This window comes from Trichomycterus rosablanca, chromosome 11 (genome assembly GCF_030014385.1).
Source record: "Trichomycterus rosablanca isolate fTriRos1 chromosome 11, fTriRos1.hap1, whole genome shotgun sequence".
Classification (NCBI taxonomy): Eukaryota; Metazoa; Chordata; class Actinopteri; order Siluriformes; family Trichomycteridae; genus Trichomycterus; species Trichomycterus rosablanca.
This window is the reverse complement of record NC_085998.1, coordinates 29,976,700-29,996,845: the sequence shown is the minus strand read 5'-3', so window position 1 is coordinate 29,996,845 and position 20,146 is coordinate 29,976,700. Positions and strand designations below refer to the sequence as shown.

Genomic DNA, 20,146 nt, shown 5'->3' with positions numbered 1-20,146 from the left:
GTTAATTAGATGACATTTCTAAAACTCATTATGAATGCTCTATTGTGTAAAGAATACTGAGTTAGTGGAGCTGTTCATACACAAGGAAGAATCTGTGGAATCATTGTCTGTTTCTGCCCTGACGTTCACAAATAAAACCTAAAAAAAATACTAATAGTAAAACAGTCTAGTAAAACACATGTAAAATGTTGTATTAAATAAGTGGTAGTTAATTTTTTAGACATTTTGCAGTTTTTAATCTGGTGACCTTACAAAGGAAGTGTTACAGAGGAACTTTTGACCATTCTATAGGGTGTCCCAAAATTCACGCAAGATTTGAATTTGGACCATTCTTCATTAGAAAATGCGGTTGGTCAGGCAATAACAGTTAATGGTGCTCGCTATCGCGACATGATAATCCAGCTTTTTGTGCCTAAATTGCAAGATATGGATGTGGACGACATGTGGTTTCAACAAGACGGTGCCACATGCCATACAGCCCGAGAAACAATTCAATTACTGCATGAGTCATTTCCTTGTCGTGTAATTTCCCGTTTTGGTGATCAGAATTGGCCGTCCAGATCATGCGATTTAACGCCGTTGCACTTTTTTCTTTGGGGTTTTTTAAAGTCTAAGGTTTATGCCATCAAGCCCACGACCACCCACGCCTTGAAGGAGGAAATTGAGCGCTGTATCAACGAAATTCAGCCACATTTATGCAAAACGGTCATGGAAAATTTCGACAAAAGAGTGCGTATGTGCCAGCAAAGCCGTGGAGGCCATTTACCCAATATGCTATTCCATACATAACCCTATACTGTATACTTTATGAATCAATTAAAAAATTTACAATTTTTAATTAAAAACCTGTGTTCTCTATCAAAATTACTTCTTGCGTGAATTTTGGGACACCCTGTAGTTTGTTGACTATTTTTTTTTAGATATTTAATTTTGATATGGTGCTGAAGATCCAAACCCTAGATACCAGTCATAATTTACCATGGCACAACTTTAAAGTAAAACATTGTTACCCTTAAGATTTGCATTTTGTCCATATACACCGATCAACCATAACATTAAAACCACCTCCTTGTTTCTACACTCACTGTCCATTTTATCAGCTCCACTTACCATATAGAAGCACTTTGTAGTTCTACAATTACTGACTGTAGTTCTTCAATGGTCAGGACCACCACAGAGCAGATATTATTTAGGTGATTTGTCATTCTCAGCACTGCAGTGACACTGACATGGTGGTGGTGTGTTAGTGTGTGTTGTGCTGGTATGAGTGGATCAGACACAGCAATGCTGATGGAGTTTTTAAACACCTCACTGTCCCTGCTGGACTGAGAATAGTCCACCAACCAAAAATATCCAGCCAACAGCGCCCCATAAGCAGCATCCTGTGACCACTGATGAAGGTCTAGAAGATGACCGACTCAAACAGCAGCAATAGATGAGCGATCGTCTCTGACTTTACATCTACAAGGTGGACAAACTAGGTAGGAGTGTCTAATAGAGTGGACAGTGTGTGGACACGGTATTTAAAAACACCAGCAGCGCTGCTGTGTCTGATCCACTCATACCAGCACAACTCACACTAAAACACCACCACCATGTCAGTGTCACTGCAGTATATTGTATATACTGTACATATACTGTATATACACTCCGTGACAACACCAGCTCTTGACACAAAAACCCCTACCATACCGATTCACACTCGCCTGTGTATAAAAGTGGATTTAGAGGTGAATCTGGCTCCTGAAATGTTACCACTCATCTACCACTGCAGCAAATACAACCTCTGCTGGCTGATTAAGGTGCCTGCACCAGGGGTGGATGATTCACGACATACTATGGCTCTTCATACGCCATACAGCTCTCTATAAGACTCCACTTCTGGCAGGTAAACATAAGCAGCCAGCGACTGCACATGTTTAGGAAGGTCTGAGACTTTTCTCGGTCAGGGCAAGGGCAGTACAATGAGGAACTGGATATGACTAAATTGGGAAAATGGGAAAAAAGACTATACAGTGTATCACAAAAGTGAGTACACCCCTCACATTTCTGCAAATATTTCATTATATCTTTTCATGGGACAACACTACAGACATGAAACTTGGATATAACTTAGAGTAGTCAGTGTACAGCTTGTATAGCAGTGTAGATTTACTGTCTTCTGAAAATAACTCAACACACAGCCATTAATGTCTAAATAGCTGGCAACATAAGTGAGTACACCCCACAGTGAACATGTCCAAATTGTGCCCAAATGTGTCGTTGTCCCTCCCTGGTGTCATGTGTCAAGGTCCCAGGTGTAAATGGGGAGCAGGGCTGTTAAATTTGGTGTTTTGGGTACAATTCTCTCATACTGGCCACTGGATATTCAACATGGCACCTCATGGCAAAGAACTCTCTGAGGATGTGAGAAATAGAATTGTTGCTCTCCACAAAGATGGCCTGGGCTATAAGAAGATTGCTAACACCCTGAAACTGAGCTACAGCATGGTGGCCAAGGTCATACAGCGGTTTTCCAGGACAGGTTCCACTCGGAACAGGCTTCGCCAGGGTCGACCAAAGAAGTTGAGTCCACGTGTTCGGCGTCATATCCAGAGGTTGGCTTTAAAAAATAGACACATGAGTGCTGCCAGCATTGCTGCAGAGGTTGAAGACGTGGGAGGTCAGCCTGTCAGTGCTCAGACCATACGCCGCACACTGCATCAACTCGGTCTGCATGGTCGTCATCCCAGAAGGAAGCTGACGCACAAGAAAGCACGCAAACAGTTTGCTGAAGACAAGCAGTCCAAGAACATGGATTACTGGAATGCCCTGTGGTCTGACGAGACCAAGATAAACTTGTTTGGCTCAGATGGTGTCCAGCATGTGTGGCGGCGCCCTGGTGAGAAGTACCAAGACAACTGTATCTTGCCTACAGTCAAGCATGGTGGTGGTAGCATCATGGTCTTGGGCTGCATGAGTGTTGCTGGCACTGGGGAGCTGCAGTTCATTGAGGGAAACATGAATTCCAACATGTACTGTGACATTCTGAAACAGAGCATGATCCCCTCCCTTCGAAAACTCATGGCAGTTTTCCAACAGGATAACGACCCCAAACACAACCTCCAAGATGACAACTGCCTTGCTGAGGAAGCTGAAGGTAAAGGTGATGGACTAAACCCAATTGAGCACCTGTGGCGCATCCTCAAGTGGAAGGTGGAGGAGTTCAAGGTGTCTAACATCCACCAGCTCCGTGATGTCATCATGGAGGAGTGGAAGAGGATTCCAGTAGCAACCTGTGCAGCTCTGGTGAATTCCATGCCCAGGAGGGTTAAGGCAGTGCTGGATAATAATGGTGGTCACACAAAATATTGACACTTTGGGCACAATTTGGACATGTTCACTGTGAGGTGTACTCACTTATGTTGCCAGCCATTTAGACATTAATGGCTGTGTGTTGAGTTATTTTCAGAAGACAGTAAATCTACACTGCTATACAAGCTGTACACTGACTACTCTAACTTATATCCAAGTTTTATTTCTATAGTGTTGTCCCATGAAAAGATATAATAAAATATTTGCAGAAATGTGAGGGGTGTACTCACTTTTGTGATACACTGTATATACACAAATGGTGTTTTTTTTATTACTGTCATGAACTTACTTAAAAGCTCATATAGTCAGCAGGACGTTTAACAAGGGACACATTTGAGAAATGTGAAAACACATTACAGCATGTTAATGGCATGCAGAACAGATTATTACAGTAACGTTCAGCCCAGCACGTCCCATAATCGTCATAAATGCAGTAATTTGCCTAATTTCCCATACTATCCTTAAGGATTCCACAGACATCATGGATACTGGAGTGAAACTGCGATCATTCTGTCACACACATCCATTTTTTATTCCCTCTATGTCTTGTCAGTGCTATCACGTATCTGTATGTATCATCTATTAGTTAATAGTGTAATATGAGTGTTATTGTTGCACGCTGTTACTCACCTGTCCATCCTGCCACACAACGGCAGTGGCCACTGACAGGATCACATCCATCGGCATGATTACACTCACAGCGCTCGCGACATTCCAGCCCGTAGGTGCCATCCTGACACGCAAAAAAAAAAATCCATGTCAGCCTGCGCACTGTCAGGATGAATATCTATGCAGTTGCCACAGGTGGGTAGAAACGGTACAGCTTGTAAACACACACTCACGGGGCATGGCAGCTGGCACTGTTTGCCTCTCCAACCTGGAGCACAGTAGCAGGAGCCATCGATGGGGTCGCAGGCCGCCTCGTTCACGCACGTACAGGTCTGGTTACAGCCGAGACCCCATGTTCCACTAGAGCACAACAGGGAGCAATCCACACCCTGCCAACCTGAGATACATAAAGAGAGCAAAGTAAAGTGCAACATTTTATTAAATTACATTTATACACCGATCAGCCATAACATTAAAACCACCTCCTTGTTTCTACACTCACTGTCCATTTTATCAGCTCCACTTACCATATAGAAGCACTTTCCAGTTCTACAATTACTGACTGTAGTCTATCTATTTCTCTACATACTTTTTTAACCTCCTTTTACTCTGTTCTTCAATGGTCAGGACCCCCACAGAACTACCACAGAGCAGGTATTATTAAGGTGGTGGTGCAGTTACACTGAGATGGTGGGGGTGTGTTAGTGTGTGTTGTGCTGGTATGAGTGGATCAGACACAGCAGCACTGATAGAGTTTTAAAACACCTCACTGTCGCCGCTCAGGTGGCGCAGCGGTAAAAAAGACACGCTGCAACCAGAGCTGGATTCTGAGTACATTGTTTCGAATCCAGTTCTGCCTCCCCGGTTCGAGGCTGGGCGGCTGTATGAGCAACGATTGGCCGGTTGCTCAGTTGGGGGGTGGGACATAGAACCGGATGTGGGTCTCTCTCTGTCAGAATGCGATTACGACCTCTGCCGGCTGATTAGAGGCGCCTGCACAAGAGATGAGGAAGAGTGCCCTTAGGGTGTGTCTCTCCGCATGCAACGCTAGGTGGCGCCAAACTCATCAATGTGTGGGTGGCAAAAAATCATCCGGCTGCTGCTCATGTTTCGGAGGGGATGTGGGTTAGCTTCGATCTCCTCAGTCAGGGCAGGGTTCGGCATAGACAGAGAGGAAGCACGATTGGAACAATTGAACAATTGAACAATTGGATGCACTAAAGGGGGAGATAAGGGAAAAAAAAAACTGTCACTGCTGGACTGAGAATAGTCCACCAACCAAAAATATCCAGCTAACAGCGCCCCGTGGGCAGCGTCCTGTCACCACTGATGAAGGTCTACAAGATGACCAACTCAAACAGCAGCAATAGATGAGCGATCGTCTCTGACTTTACATCTACAAGGTGGACCAACTAGGCAGGAGTGTCTAATAGAGTGGACAGTGAGTGGACACGGTATTTAAAAACTCCAGCAGTGCTGCTGTGTCTAATCCACTCATGCCAGCACAACACTCATTGTCACTGCAGTGCTGAGAATGATCAAATAATACCTGCTCTGTGGTGGTCCTGGGAGAGTCCTACCATTGAAGAACAGCAAGAAAGGGGGCTAACAAAGCATGCAGAGAAACATATGAACTACAGTCAGTAATTGTAGAGCTACAAAGTGCTTCTATATGGTAAGTGGAGCTGATAAAATGGACAGTGAGTAAGTGGTTTTAATGTTATGGCTGATCGGTGTGTATACTGTATATATACAGTATATATATATACAGTATATTACAGTTTAAAAACCATACAAGGTGCCATACAACCATACAAAGTTTTGTACTCAAAAGGTAAAAAAAAATACTACAGATTGCAGCATGTGACTCCCTCTTTACTCAAGTGAGCCCTCTCCAACCTATAATTGAGTCCAATCAATACTTAGGCGCGAAGGAGGAAAGAGAATAGAAGTGAGGTCAAATCTGATAAAGAAGTCGGAAGACGGAGAAGTAAGAAGACGTAAACCTCCTGATGCCTGCACTGCGCTGAGGTCAAAGAACAAAATTCATGCATGGCTTAAGGCTAGACATCAAGACGGAGAGATTGAGAAAAGGAAAGAGACTGAGAGAAGAAGAAGAAGTGAGAAGGAAGACCTCAGAGAGCACTGGCACTCAGCAGACTGGTGAATTATGAATGGGATGTAGATTAAAGGCAGCGTGTGTAATGAGCCTGCTCTAAGCCTTATGGGACTGGACCTGTAGCTTTGCTGCTGCTAATATTGCTGCTGTTAGATTTCTTACACGTGTGCTGCTCTTCTTTACCATAAGCTTATTTTTATGCAGAAGCGATGGCTTCACCAGACGTGCGCACAGATTCCGAACGGCCGTGAGGTCTAATTATGTGATGTGTATGCAATTCAGTACATTATATGACACCCCTTAATTAGTAAGTTTAGGTATTTCAACCACATCCAGCGCTGTATACAAATAATTATATAAAGTATATATTTTGATGCATTTCCTTCCCCGAATTTTCTCCCAATCTTAGTTGTATCCAATTACCAGATTGTATTTCATCTCTACTGCTGCACTCCTGCTGCAGACCTGCCCGAGGTGTTAAATATGTGTTAAATAAGTTTATATGGAGATCCGTATCGTGCATGGAGAGTCACACACAGATCTCCATTCAATATATTAAATACCAGTCAACCATCTCTATTAGACCTTGCCAAAGTTGGGCCCCTAAGCAAGGCCCTAACCCCCTGACTGTGTTCAGTCAAAATTGGAAGTCGCTTTAGACAAAGGTGTCTGATAAATGCTAGAAATGTAAATATAAATGTCCATTATGCTCTGTCTTTTTGTACAGACACTATTGACCAGCGAGGCTGCGTACTAAACGGATTATACTGAGCAGGTCAATAATAACATATATACAAGGGGGGCGGCCCTCAGACGGCACTGCATCCAGAACCGTCACTCAACAATAGCTGATATAACCACATGGGTGAGGGATTACTTTGGCAAACCTTTGTCAAGCACTACAATACAGAGTTACATGCACAAATGCCACTTAATACTTTACTGTGCAAAAAAGAAGCCTTATGTTAAGCATGTACAGAAGCAATGTCGACTTCTCTGGGCTCTGAGGCATCTAGGATGGACCATCACACAGTGGAAACATGTATTGTGGTCAGATGAATCAGCATTTCAGGTCTTTTTTTGGAAAAAAATGGATGCTGTGTGCTCCGAACCAAATACAAAAAGGACCATCCAGACTGTTATCAGCAACAAGTCCAAAAGCCAGGGTCTGTTATGGTATAGGGTTGTGTCAGTGCCCTTGGCAAAGATCATTTACACTTCTGTGATGGCAGCATTAATGCAGAAAAGTACATTGAGATCTTAGAGCAACATGTGCTGCCTTCAAGACGTCATCTTTTCCAGGGACGTCCATGCATTTTTCAACAAGACAATGCAAAACCACATGCTGCACACATTACAAAGGCATGGCTGCGGAGGAAGATGGTACGGGTACTGAACTGGCCTGCCTGCAGTCCTGACCTGTCCCCAATAGAGAATGTGTGGAGACTTTTGAAACAAAAATGCGACAACGACGACACCGTACTGTTGCACATCTTAAGACGTGTTTGCAGGAAGAATGAGACCAAATAAAAGCTGAAACACTAGATCACTTGGTCTCCTCGGTGCCAAAACGTGTTTTAAGTGTGGTGAAAAGGAATAGCAACATTACAAAGTGGTAAATGCTTTACTGTCCCAACTTTTTTTGGAATGCGTTGCAGGCCTGAAATGCAGGAATGGATGTTTATTAATAAATTAAATGAAGTTGACCAGACAAAACATGAAATATCTCAGGTTCATCCTGTCTGCAATCAAATAAAAGTCAAAGTAAATGTAAGAAACTTGTGTTTTTATTATTTGCATTTTCCATGCTGTCCCAACTGTTTCTGATTTGGGGTTGTACATGCTCCGCCCTCATGTTACTACTCTTTAGTTTTGTTGCACAATGCCCACCGTTGATGTCACATGCTTGGCTTCCAAAAACTAGTGAAATGCAGGCCGGGTCTCTAAAAAATACCAAGGTTACAAGAAGCTCGAACAGAACCGAGTTCTTTTGGTAGAAAACTGCTATTTGTAATGTGAAACCTTTTTTAGTAGAAGTAAAGTTTCACGTAGCAGCTGACCAGTGCTGAGAAAGAATTTGAAAGCCATGCTGTGATTTTTTGCATTCTACAGCTTTTTAATTGGAATGCTTAGTTGCCATTCCATTGAATTTCCTCCTTTTTAAACATTTATGGCATTTATTTACTAGTCTGCTTTCACTATTCTACTTCTATTAGGCTTAGATAATGGACCACAATCTGTAAGATGTTTCAATACGGTGTTAAATTAATTATTCCCTCACTAATTTCAGACTGTCCAGGCCCTGAGGCAGCACAGCTCCCTCCATCATGCTGAACATTTGGGATCAAGTATAGGTTCTGGTGTGGAGTAACTTTTTCTCCTGCAAACTGCATTGTGCATTTCTGCCAAACAACTTTTGTCTTCCCACAGACCATTGTTTAAAAGTTTTCTTCTTATTGTTGTTAGGTGTTTCTTATAAACAGATTTCTGCAGGTCTGTTAAAGTAGGGTTTGAAGTGTAATACTTAATAGATTTTTTTCCCCATCAGGACATCAGATCTTTAATAAAAGGTCTTATTTCACATGGCTTTTTTAACAGAACCTGGCACTTCTAAAAACACACACATTTAATCCTATTTTATTCATTAAAACACCTTTTAAAGAACTCTATACATTTTCCAGCATGTACTGTAATGGTTAGTTTGTTTAAAAGACATAAATGGTACAAAATGTATGTTTTTAGTTTACTATCAGTATGTGTTGGCTATTGGTAATGGGGTGGGTCGCGCCTTGCCGCTGAGGTGCCAGATGTAATCCCGCACCTGCAAGAATCGAAAATAAACCCAATTTGCAGATGATGGTGACCACGGACTGTTAAGCAGCTGAAGTCTCAGATCAAGCAGGAATAGACAAAAATTCCACTTGCAAAACTCCACAATCCATTAAAAAGTGTCAATAATAGGAAAGATGATGGAACACGGGTAAACGCGCCAGTCCGATCCATGGAGGCCCTCGCAACTTGCAGGAGTTAAAGGATCTGCTGCTAACATCTTGGTGCCAGATACCATAGCACACCTTCCTTCAGGGGTCTAGTGGAGTCCATGCCTCGATGGGTCAGGGCTGTTTTGGCAGCAGAAGGAGGACCAACACAATATTAGGAAGGTGGTCATAATGTTATGCCTGATCGGTGCGTGTGTGTGTGTGTGTGTGTGTGAACATCTGCAACCAACAACACAGAAAATGCTGGATGGTAGAACAACACTGTGACTAAGGGTAATAAAAAAAGAGGTGGCCAAAATAGCAGAAACAAACAAAGTAACAAACGAAAGACAGAAAAACATCCACAGCCTACAAACGAAAGTGGATAGAAAAGGGATAGAGCAGAAAACAACTGTCTGTCACAATATTACAAGCAGCAACAGAGAAAAAACAGTTTCAAAATACAGGCAGGTTTCAAACAGATGAGCCAGCTGTGCTCTTACGGTGAGTAAGAAACTGTGATGTATAAAAACACTTACTTCCAACTGAGGAGACTTAGGATTTAGCAAGGTGCAGGTGACTGTCAGTTAAGTGGCAAGGCAGAAGGACATGATTCTGTAACTGAGCTCCAACTATTATTGTTTGTTATGGTCTACTAACTTTTCTCTTGCAACTTCATGCGCTTCAATGTTTGTTCTCACGTATTTTAAGGCTGCGTACACTAGCAGGTAAACAGATTATACTAAGCAGGTCAATAATGCCGCATTTACAAATCTAAAAGTGGAGGAACTCATCAATGATTGTCTTAAAGTGAATCAAGAACTGATTAGATGAGAAATGACTAATCAATTGTAACGATTCTGATTAAACAACGCATCGATTTGATATGCGGCGTTCATGCTGCAACCTTGTTCGGGCTTATGTAAATCGCTATTGTCTATCTGTGTATCAGCCAGGATTAAAACAGTGAGAAAGAGTGGCAGAATGGGCAATATAGTAAAAAAAAAAGTACCGTCTTTGCAAATGCAGGAGCCATCGATGGGGGAACAGGAGACCTGATTATGGCAGTGGCAGGTAGATGAGCAGTTAGTTCCATAAAATCCAAGAGGACATGTCTGAGAGCAGTCATCTCCCTGAAAAAAACAAGGCAAGGTTAGCAAATAATACAACTGCTTAGAGAGCTTAAATCAGACCACTAAAGTACACTGAAGAAAAGTAAACATTCCTGCTTCTAATGCAACTCATTTAATTTAACTAACTCATTCAAAATGCCGGTGCATTACCCCACTGCTGCGTTCTCTACACTGGCTTCCTGTAGCCACCTGCATTCAGTTTAAAACAATGATGCTCACTTACAAAGCCAAAAACGGACCAGCCCCCTTAGAGAACTCCTAAAATCCTGTTCTGTACTACGCAATTTTTGAGCTACTAGTCTTGCTCGTCTTGATCCTCGATCCACAACTTATGGAAGACAAGCATCAAGGCTCTTTTCTTGATCAAGCAACAATGGACAAAATGTCTGTCTATCTATCTATCTATCTATCTATCTATCTATCTATCTATCTATCTATCTGTCTGTCTGTCTGTCTGTCTGTCTGTCTGTCTGTCTGTCTGTCTGTCTGTCTGTCTGTCTGTCTGTCTGTATCTGTCTATTTGTCTGTCTGTCTATCAATCTGTCTGTCTGTCTGTCTATCAATCTGTCTATCTATCTACATGTATCTGTTTGTCTGTCTGTCTCGCTGTCTTTAAAAGATGATTAAAGACCCACTTCTTTACTAAGCACTTAGGTCGAGCTATAACATGCACTACTAACATCTTATTATGTTTATTATGGAAGCACTTCTGTAAGTCGCTCTAGATGCTATCTATCTATCTGTCTGTCTGTCTGTCTGTCTATTTACCTGTGTATCTATGTCTGTCTGTCTATCTGTATGTCTGTCTATCTGTGTATCTATCTAGCTATCTATCTGTCTGTCTGTCTGTCATCTATCTGTCTATCTATCTATCTGTCTGCCTGTCTGTATGTCTATCAATCTGTCTATCTGTCTATCTATCTACATGTATCTGTCTGTCTGTCTGTCTGTCTGTCTGTCTCTCGCTGTTTTTAAAAGATTATTAAAGACCCACTTCTTTACTAAGCACTTAGGCTGAGCTATAACATGCACTACTAACATCTTATTATGTTTATTATAGAAGCTCTTCTGTAAGTCGCTCTAGAGGAAGTGCTTTGAACTCCCATACACTTCAGTGCTTCATAAAAATAATAGACTAATTATTAACACCCTCAATTAAAGCTGCTCATCTTAATAATATCATATTCAGTGATCTGTCTTTGTTCCCAACGACCAAATCTCTGTCAATGCACACTGTATGCAATCTCTGTGCAAGACTTACAGCAAAGGCTAATACAAACGATCATCTCCCAGAAGGAGAAAATAAGCAAATTCGCTATTCTCTCTATCTGCGACAGCAGGATCTAAGCAAGGTTCAAAGGAAAGTGCATGAGGAACAGAGCCTGGCAAAGATTACAGATTTTTATTTTCTGATATACCAGACTGATAGATTTTTTTTGCATTTTTCTCCAATTTTCCTCCCAATCTAGTCGTATCTAATTACCCGATTGCATTTTGCTTCCTCTCTAATGATGCTGACTTCCACCACTGACCGAGAAGAGCCGTGACTGACACACGCCCCCTCCGACACGTGTGCAATAGCCAACTGTATCTTTTCATCTTCACGAGTCGAGTTCCTATGGGGCTCAGTTTCACTCACAAAGAGCCTGCAGAGTTCATAAAGTTATGAGGAATTCCCTCCGGCATCCACCCTATGAACGAGCCAATCATTGTTTGTGAAGGCGCCCAGCCTAACGGTAGCAGAACTGAGATTCGAACTCACAGGTTCGAGATATCAGCTCTGGTGTGCTAGTCCCACTTGTCCAAAACTACATGTAATATCATGACCTACAAAGTTATGACTACAGGGTTTGTAAACAAATCAAGTCTCTGTCATTTTTTTTATACGATCTTAATCTTTTGCCCATTTTCTCATTTATTCCTAATTTTATATTATGCCTTTTTGACTATAATTGTGGATTTTTAACTGGTAGCTTTCAAAATAAGAGCAGGAGCACATAAGGTTTCATTATTAATAACACTACTAACATGTCATTAACTAACATATCTACCTAAAATCTTTATGTGCGTGAGAAATGCCAGTTAGTTTGTACAACCCCAAATCAGAAAAAGTTGGGACAGTATGGAAAATGCAAATAAGATAAAAACACAGTGTTCCGTACATTTACTTTTATTTGATTGCAGACAGTTTGAACCTGAGATATTTCATGTTTTGTCTGCTCAACTTCATTTCATTTGTTAATAAACATCCATTCCTGCATTTCAGGCCTGCAACACATTCCAAACCCCAAAGTTGGGACGGGGGCAATTTAGGGCTAGTAATGAGGTGAAAAAACTAAATAATGATGCGATTTTAAACAGGTGATGTCAACAGGTGATTGTAATCATGGTTTGGTACAAAAGCAGCATCCAGGAAAGGCTGAGTCTTTGATGAGCAAAGATGATCAGAGGATCTCCAGTTTATCAACAAGTGAGAAAATGAAAATGATTGAAATGTTTAAAAACAATGAATCTCAAAGAAAGATTGGAAGGGATTTGCATATTTCTCCATCTACAGTGCACAATATCATTAAAGGATTCAAGGAATCCTGCGTAAAGGCCAAGGGCACGAGCTTAGGCCAAACGCCCGTGATCTTCAATCCCTCAGATGGCACAGCATCAAGAACCGCTACTCAACAATAGCTGATATAACCACATGGGTGAGGGATTACTTTGGTAAACCTTTGTCAAGCACTACAATACAGAGTTACATGCACAAATGCCACTTAAGACTTTACTGTGCAAAAAAGAAGCCTTATGTTAACCATGTCCAGAAGTGCCGTCGGCTCTGAGGCATCTAGGATGGACCATCACACAGTAAAAAAGTGTATTGTGGTCAGATGAATCAGCATTCCAGTTTTTTTTGGCAAAAATGGACACTGTGTGCTCCGGACCAAAGACGAAAAGAACCATCCAGACTGTTATCAGCAAGTCCAAAAGCCAGAGTCTGTCAAGGTATGGGGCTGTGTCAGTGCCCTTGGCATCTGTGATGCAGCATTAATGCAGAAAAGTACATTGAGATCTTAGAGCTTGATATGCTGCCTTCAAGACGTCATCTTTTCCAGGGACGTCCATGCATTTTTTCAACAAGACTACTGGACCAATGGTCACATGATGGATTGGCCAATGGTTAATCTGTGCTCTTGTTTCTTATTTTTGGCTGTGGATTATATCCACAATGGTCACACTTGCCCAGATGAACACATTGCTGGTTTTGTCTACTAGCACCAGTGTTGTGATTTACATTTACAGCAACAGTGACCCAATACAATCCAACAACCATTTTTGTTTCTTCCTTTTCACTTTTTATTCATTTATTTATCTTCAGTAACCAATTGTTCTGATTAGGAAACACTCAGTGCAAGGTAGAAATTCATTCTGGACAGGGCATCAGTAAATCTAAGGACACCACACACACACACACACACACACACACATTAACTCTCTGAGCCTTTTTGGAAAGGGCAAAAGTGCATAGAGAAAAACACACAGCCAAGAACAGAACATGCTAAAATGCTTTCAGACAGTGAGCAAAGCCAGACATCAAACCATAGTCATTAGAATCCTGGAGTTGTTGTGTAACCACACTACCTGGTGTACCAGTGAGACACCCAGTGTCCAGCCCTTAAACAAGACCTACATTTGTCAACAAACATCGACAATTTCTTAGTACATATTATTGAATAACAGCACAACCAGTATCAAATTGTCCTTTAATTGGTTCATTCTATAATAATCAAAGTAAAAGCTTCCTCAAGTATAAAGCCCTACCTGATTCACGGCTGTGAAAATCGTGCCATGTACCGTGAAATGAGACTTTTCCTGTGTAATATGCAACCCCCCCCCACCCACCCACCCACACCATTTAAGCATAGTCAATTTGTCTTACGCTACTAACCAGAGTCCTTACACAGCGTTGAAGACCCCACCCACTTTTCAGTCCGTTTTTTTTCCCACCCGGCAGACTTTGATGGCCAATTTTGTCTGCTGCAGGCACTGCCAATTATGCCCGCTAGCAGAGCTGAGGTTCGACTTTGGGAGTTCAGAATCCCACCGCTGGTGTGCTAGCGGATTATCCCGCTGCGCCGCCTTAGCACCGAAATTTAAAATGTAAGGTTTGTGTTTAGCAATTTAATGTGTTCAAGTGCCTCATGTTTACTGGTTAATTTGCACTATGAGGCGGTCATAGCATTCCTACGGCAATTCAGTTAGCGATCAGATGTTGAAGTCTAAAGCAGCTAAAAACACTACACAGGTAACTACGTTTGGAAAACTCCCAACCAATTCCGAGGACGCAGAGGAGGGTGTGTCAAAACACAGATAAGAATTTTCTAACATGAAGCATCACACTGTCGCTGGATGTTCTAGGTTTACATTCAACCATTAAAGCACGAGGTCCATGAAATTAAGCACATTTTCCCGTGAATTTAGTAGGACCCTACTCATGTAGCTTTGGAGTGACCCTAAAAAGCAAATCAAGCCAATCAAAGCCTTGGTAATTTGCTGGGTTAAATCAGGTGTGTTAAATAAACCGTACAGATTTATAAACCTCTAGATCTTGAGTCTGACCTCCATATCTATAATTAATATCTATAATTAATAAACAGGCGATGTGAGACTGCCCAGCTTCTCATCCATTCATTAGATTCCAGCCCAGTCTCTATCTTAAAGCCCGGTCTCTATAAGTCTCTGTGCTTAAGCAGTCTGCTGTCTTCTGCAGCTGGTCAACACAACTGATAGCTGGCAGTGGAATAGCAGAAGTGTACTAGTCAGCACAGGAGGTTACTCTAACTAGCCTCCAACAGTACATTTGAAAGGGGAAACCTGGGTTAGCTAGAAAGGATTTCCAGTGTTTTTTTTTTATCAACTTCATTGTAGTTTTTGTAGTTATTGTAGTTTATAATGTGATGCCTGCAAAACACTCCACAAAACTGGGAATGAGGCAAACTAAGCATGAAAAGTTGATAGACTATTAACAGTACAGAATAAGCAGGTGAATTGGTAAGATGAGGGTATAATGATTGGGTATAAAAGTAGGATCCACCAAAGGCAATGATGGGTTGCTCACCACTTTGTACCAAACTTCATGAGAGAATCATGAGATCAATCAGTTCAAAAAGAACATTTCTCAACAAAGATTGCAAATAATTTACGCCTTTCACCGTCTACCGTACATAATATTGTAAAAAGATTCAGGGAATCTGGAGAAATCTAAGTCTGTGTGGAGCAAGAACAGAAACCACTTCACAAAGTGTGTGCCCTTTAAGCCCTCAGACAACATTGCATGAAAAACCACATGGGCTAGTGAGTGCTTCAGAAAACTATTGTCACTTAACGCAGGCTACCACTGCATCAAGAAATGCAACATTCCACAATAAGCAGGTAAATTGGTAAGATGACAGTATAATGATTGGGTATAAAAGTAGGATCCACCAAAGGCAATGATGGGTTCCTCACCACTTTGTACCAAACTTAATGAGAAAATCATGAGATCAATCAGTTCAAAAAGAACATTTCTCAACAAAGATTGCAGGCCTTTCACCATCTACATTACATAATATTGTGAATAGATTCAGGGAATCTGGAGAGATCTCAGGCCATGTAGAGCAAGAACATAAACCACTAGTCAAAGTGTGTGCCCTTTAAGCCCTCAGACAACACTGTATGAGAAACCGTCATGCTACTGTGATAAATGTAGCCACATGGGCTCAAGAGTGCTTCAGAAAACTGTTGTCACTTCACACAGCCTACCACTGCATCAAGAAATGCAACCTGAAACTCTATTACACAAAGAGATCAAGGCAACATCTTTTCTGGGGACGTTCATTGTCATTTTAGCAAGACAATGTCAGGTCTCAAGTGTGTGTGCTTGACTGGCCTGCCTGCAGTCCAGACCTGGTTCTTAATAAAAATGTATGACGCATCATAAAGTGGAGAATCATACAGTGACAATCATGGATTGTTGAGCAGTTTTGCATCGAGCAAGAAAAGGTAAAAAATTTGGTAAATGCTTTACTGTCCCAACCTTTTTTGGAATGTGTTGCAGGCCTGAAATGCAGGAATGGATGTTTATTAATAAATGAAATGAAGTTGAGCAGATAAAACATGAAATATCTCAGGTTCATCCTGTCTGCAATCAAATAAAAGTCAAAGTAAATGTAAGAAACTCTGTGTTTTTTTTTAATTATTTGCATTTTCCATGATGTCCCAACTTTTTCTGACTTCGGATTGTATTTCAAAAGTGTCCCAACTGGGAACGGAGCTTGTATCTTACTGGGAGAACCGAATGAGAGACTAAAAGAGAAGGGTCTCTTACTCGATTGCTCATCTTCCTCACATGAACTCATTGCTATGCCTTCTCTCCTCCTCCTCGTGCCCATCGTTTCATGCACGTCCCCGCTCCATCTGTGCCCGTTCTCTCCCCGCATGCCCACATGAAAAGCTTACATCTGCAAATTAATTTTTTATCAATCTACGTGCTGTTTCTTTGTTCTGCTGAAAAGTGACAACTTCCAGACTGCTAACGTTGGCAGTTCTCTTGAAGGGTTGAGGAGACGTGAAACTAGTTCCTGAGTGCAGGAACTTTCCATACAGCTGGAAAGTTTGTTAGTCTGATTTTCAGCATTTTACTGGTGAGTAAACTGGTAGTAGAAAAGCTTTCTGGCCTAAATGGACACACAGGGGTTCGGAGTGAACTCTGAATGTGCTAGGTTCAAATCATTTTCAGCATTTAGCAGACGTTTTTATCCAAAGCGACTTACAGTACTGTATATTGTCTAAGCAATTGAGGGTTAAGGGCCTTGCTTAAGGGCCAAACAGTGGCAACCTGGCAGTGATAGGTCTTTACCCAACGACCTTTTGATTACTAATCCAGTAGCTTAACAACTAGGCTACAACTGCCCTTCAACTCCGTCAATTTGTTTGTCTTCAATTCATTTGCAATTTGACCTAACGAGTTAAATATTCACAAAATTTTAATATTTTTCAGCCAAAAATATGTTTTTTTTAAATTAAAAACAAAATACAGCATAAGTAATTCCAGAATGAATTATTATTTAGAAAATAATAGCAAGAACAGTCATTCAGGGTCATTCTCAGCACTGCAGTGACACTGACATGGTGGTGGTGTGTTAGTGTGTGTTGTGCTGGTATGAGTAGATCAGAAACAGCAGTGCTGCTGGAGTTTTTAAACACCTAACTGTCACTGCTGGACTGAGAACAGTCCACCAACCAAAAGTATCCAGCCAACAGCGCCCAGTGGGCAGCATCCTGTGACCACTGATGAAGGTCTAGAAGATGACCAACTCAAACAGCAGCAATAGATGAGCTATCGTCTCTGACTTTAGATCTACAAGGTGGACCGACTAGGTAGGAATGTCTAATAGAGTGGACAGTGAGTGGACACGGTATTTAAAAACTCTAGCAGCGCTGCTGTGTCTGATCCACTCATACCAGCACAACACACACTAACACACCACCACCATGTCAGTGTCACTGCAGTGCTGAGAATGATCCACCACCTAAATACTACCTGCTCTGTAGTGGTCCTGTGGGGGTCCTGACCATTGATGAACAGCATGAAAGGGGGCTAACAAATCATCAGATGGACTACAGTTAGTAATTGTAAAACTACAAAGTGCTTCTATATGGTAAGTGGAGCTGATAAAATGGACAGTGAGTGTAGAAACGAGGTGGTTTTAAAGTTATGGCTGATCGGTGTATAAAACCCTGAGAAATGTAAATTCAGAAGTTTAGATGTCTATTTTGGATGGCACGGTGGCTCGGTGGGTAGCACTGTCACCTCACAGCAAGAAGGTCCTGGGTTCGATCCCCAGGCATGGCGGTCCGGGTCCTTTCTGTGCGGAGTTTGCATGTTCTTCTCAAGTCTTCGTGGGTTTCCTCCTTTCCACAGTCCAAAAACATGCAGTCAGGGTAATTGGAGACACTGAATTGCCCTATAGGTGAATGTGTGTGTGTATGTGTCTGTCTGTGTCTGCCCTGCGATGGACTGGCGCCCCGTCCAGGGTGTTACTGTGTGCCTTGCGCCCATTGAAAAGCTGGAATAGGCTCCAGCACCCCCCTGTGACCCTAATTGAATAAGCGGTTAAGAAAGTGAGTGAGTGAGTGAGTGAGTGAGATGTCTATTTAAACAGAATTTTAAGGTAATTTCTCTCACTTATCTGCAGTTATTTAGGTTAATAAAATTTAACCCTCCACCCGAAAAACTGCAAACAAACTTTACTTACTAATTGCATTTTTTTAAATTTAGTATTTTTTAATTTTTGGAAGAGCTTGTTTGTTTATATTACTCATACCCTTTTGAATACTTTTGAAACTGGCATATTATTGGAAAGCTCAGACCACCAGTTTCTCAGTTTCATCCATAAAAATTTAGGAGATTTTTCTCATTACAAGTGACCTTTACATGACATTCAAAAACGTTTTATAAATAAGAAGAAATAAATTAGCGTTCGTGAGGCGCAGCGGCAAATTAAGTTAGCCCACTACCACTGGAATCAAACGGTCAAATCCCCAGCCGTGCTATCGGCTGGTCGAGACATGTCTGGGGTGTGTTTGGTTTGGGGGTTTTATGGCTAGGTCCTTGCAATGGACTGCATTGTGTTCGGGGTGTGTTACTGCCTTGTGCCTAGTGATTTCGGGGAAACCAGACCCACTGTGACCCTGACCAGGATAAAGCAGTGGTAAACATGAAAATGAATTAAAGAAATAGATTATTATAAATATCATTTTGGTGATTTTGAGCTAACTGAGTGGAGTTGCAGCAATGAAAGGTTTGATATAAGTGTGAAATCGCTGTGGATATACTGAAAAGTTCTACATTGAATGCATGTATTTGAAGTTTAATAACCTAAGGCAGATGAAATGACTTTTTTGTCATTTGTCACACACACAGACACGCACACACACACACACACACACATATATGAAAAAGATAAAGTCAGGGGGTAAGTTTGGCACCACTGGAGCTAAAAGTTAAAAGCCTTGTTCAGGGGCTGCACGGCAGAGTCACAATTGACAACCTTCGATAACGGGTTTATTTAATATACATGCCCTTATTGACCAAATATGGCTTCAAAGCCTTGGTAACCAATATATAGGAGTCATAGGTATAGGAGTTTTCAGCTATAACAACAGCCACTCTTTTGAGATGGCTTCTCTCAAGACTTATGTGAGTCTTATGTATGTCTGAGAGCATTTGTGCCCATTCTGTCAAAAGAGGATTTGTATGGCTGGGCACTGATGTTGGTTAAGAAAGCCAAAAATATCCAGCCAACAGCGTCCTGTGACCACTGATGGTCTAGAAGATGACCAACTCAAACAGCAGCAATAGATGAGCGATCGTCTCTGACTTTACATCAACAAGGTGGACCAACTAGGTAGGAGTGTCTAATAGAGTGGACAGTGAGTGGACACGGTATTTAAAAACTCCAGCAGCATTGCTGTGTCTGATCCACTCATACCAGCACGACACACACTAACACACCACCACCATGTCAGTGTCACTGCAGTACTGAGAATGATCCCCCACCCAAATAATACCTGCTCTGTGGTGGTCCTGTGGGGGTCCTGACCATTGAAGAACAGGGTGAAAGCAGGTTAAAAAAGTATGTAGTATGTAGAAAAATAAATGGACTACAGTGAGTAATTGTGGAACTACAAAGTGCTTCTATATGGTAGGTGGAGCTGATAAAATGGACAGTGAGTGTAGAAACAAGGAGGCGGTTTTAATGTTATGGCTGATCAGTGTAAGCTTATTAGGTGTGAATGTGAGAATCAAAGCGATTCTCACACCAATAGCAACTCATTAGGATGAAGTGTGACCAAAGGTTTGGTTGCAGTACTATGCGATGTGAAGCTGTAAAGATGAAAAGCAGCAGACCCAGACCCAGAAG

The 20,146-nt window shown here is 41.7% G+C and overlaps 1 protein-coding gene across 1 annotated transcript in view; it reads right to left on the bottom strand.

The window, feature by feature from the left end:
• megf11 (multiple EGF-like-domains 11) overlaps positions 1-20,146 on the bottom strand; it is a 257,142-nt gene that overhangs the window by 65,345 nt on the left and 171,651 nt on the right. The window contains exons 11-13 of the mRNA XM_063004150.1: positions 10,073-10,193; positions 4,197-4,360; positions 3,985-4,087 (exon numbers count right to left, since the gene is read on the bottom strand). Of these exons, the coding sequence (XP_062860220.1) occupies positions 3,985-4,087; positions 4,197-4,360; positions 10,073-10,193 (388 nt within the window). The remainder of the gene's footprint in view (positions 1-3,984; positions 4,088-4,196; positions 4,361-10,072; positions 10,194-20,146) is intronic.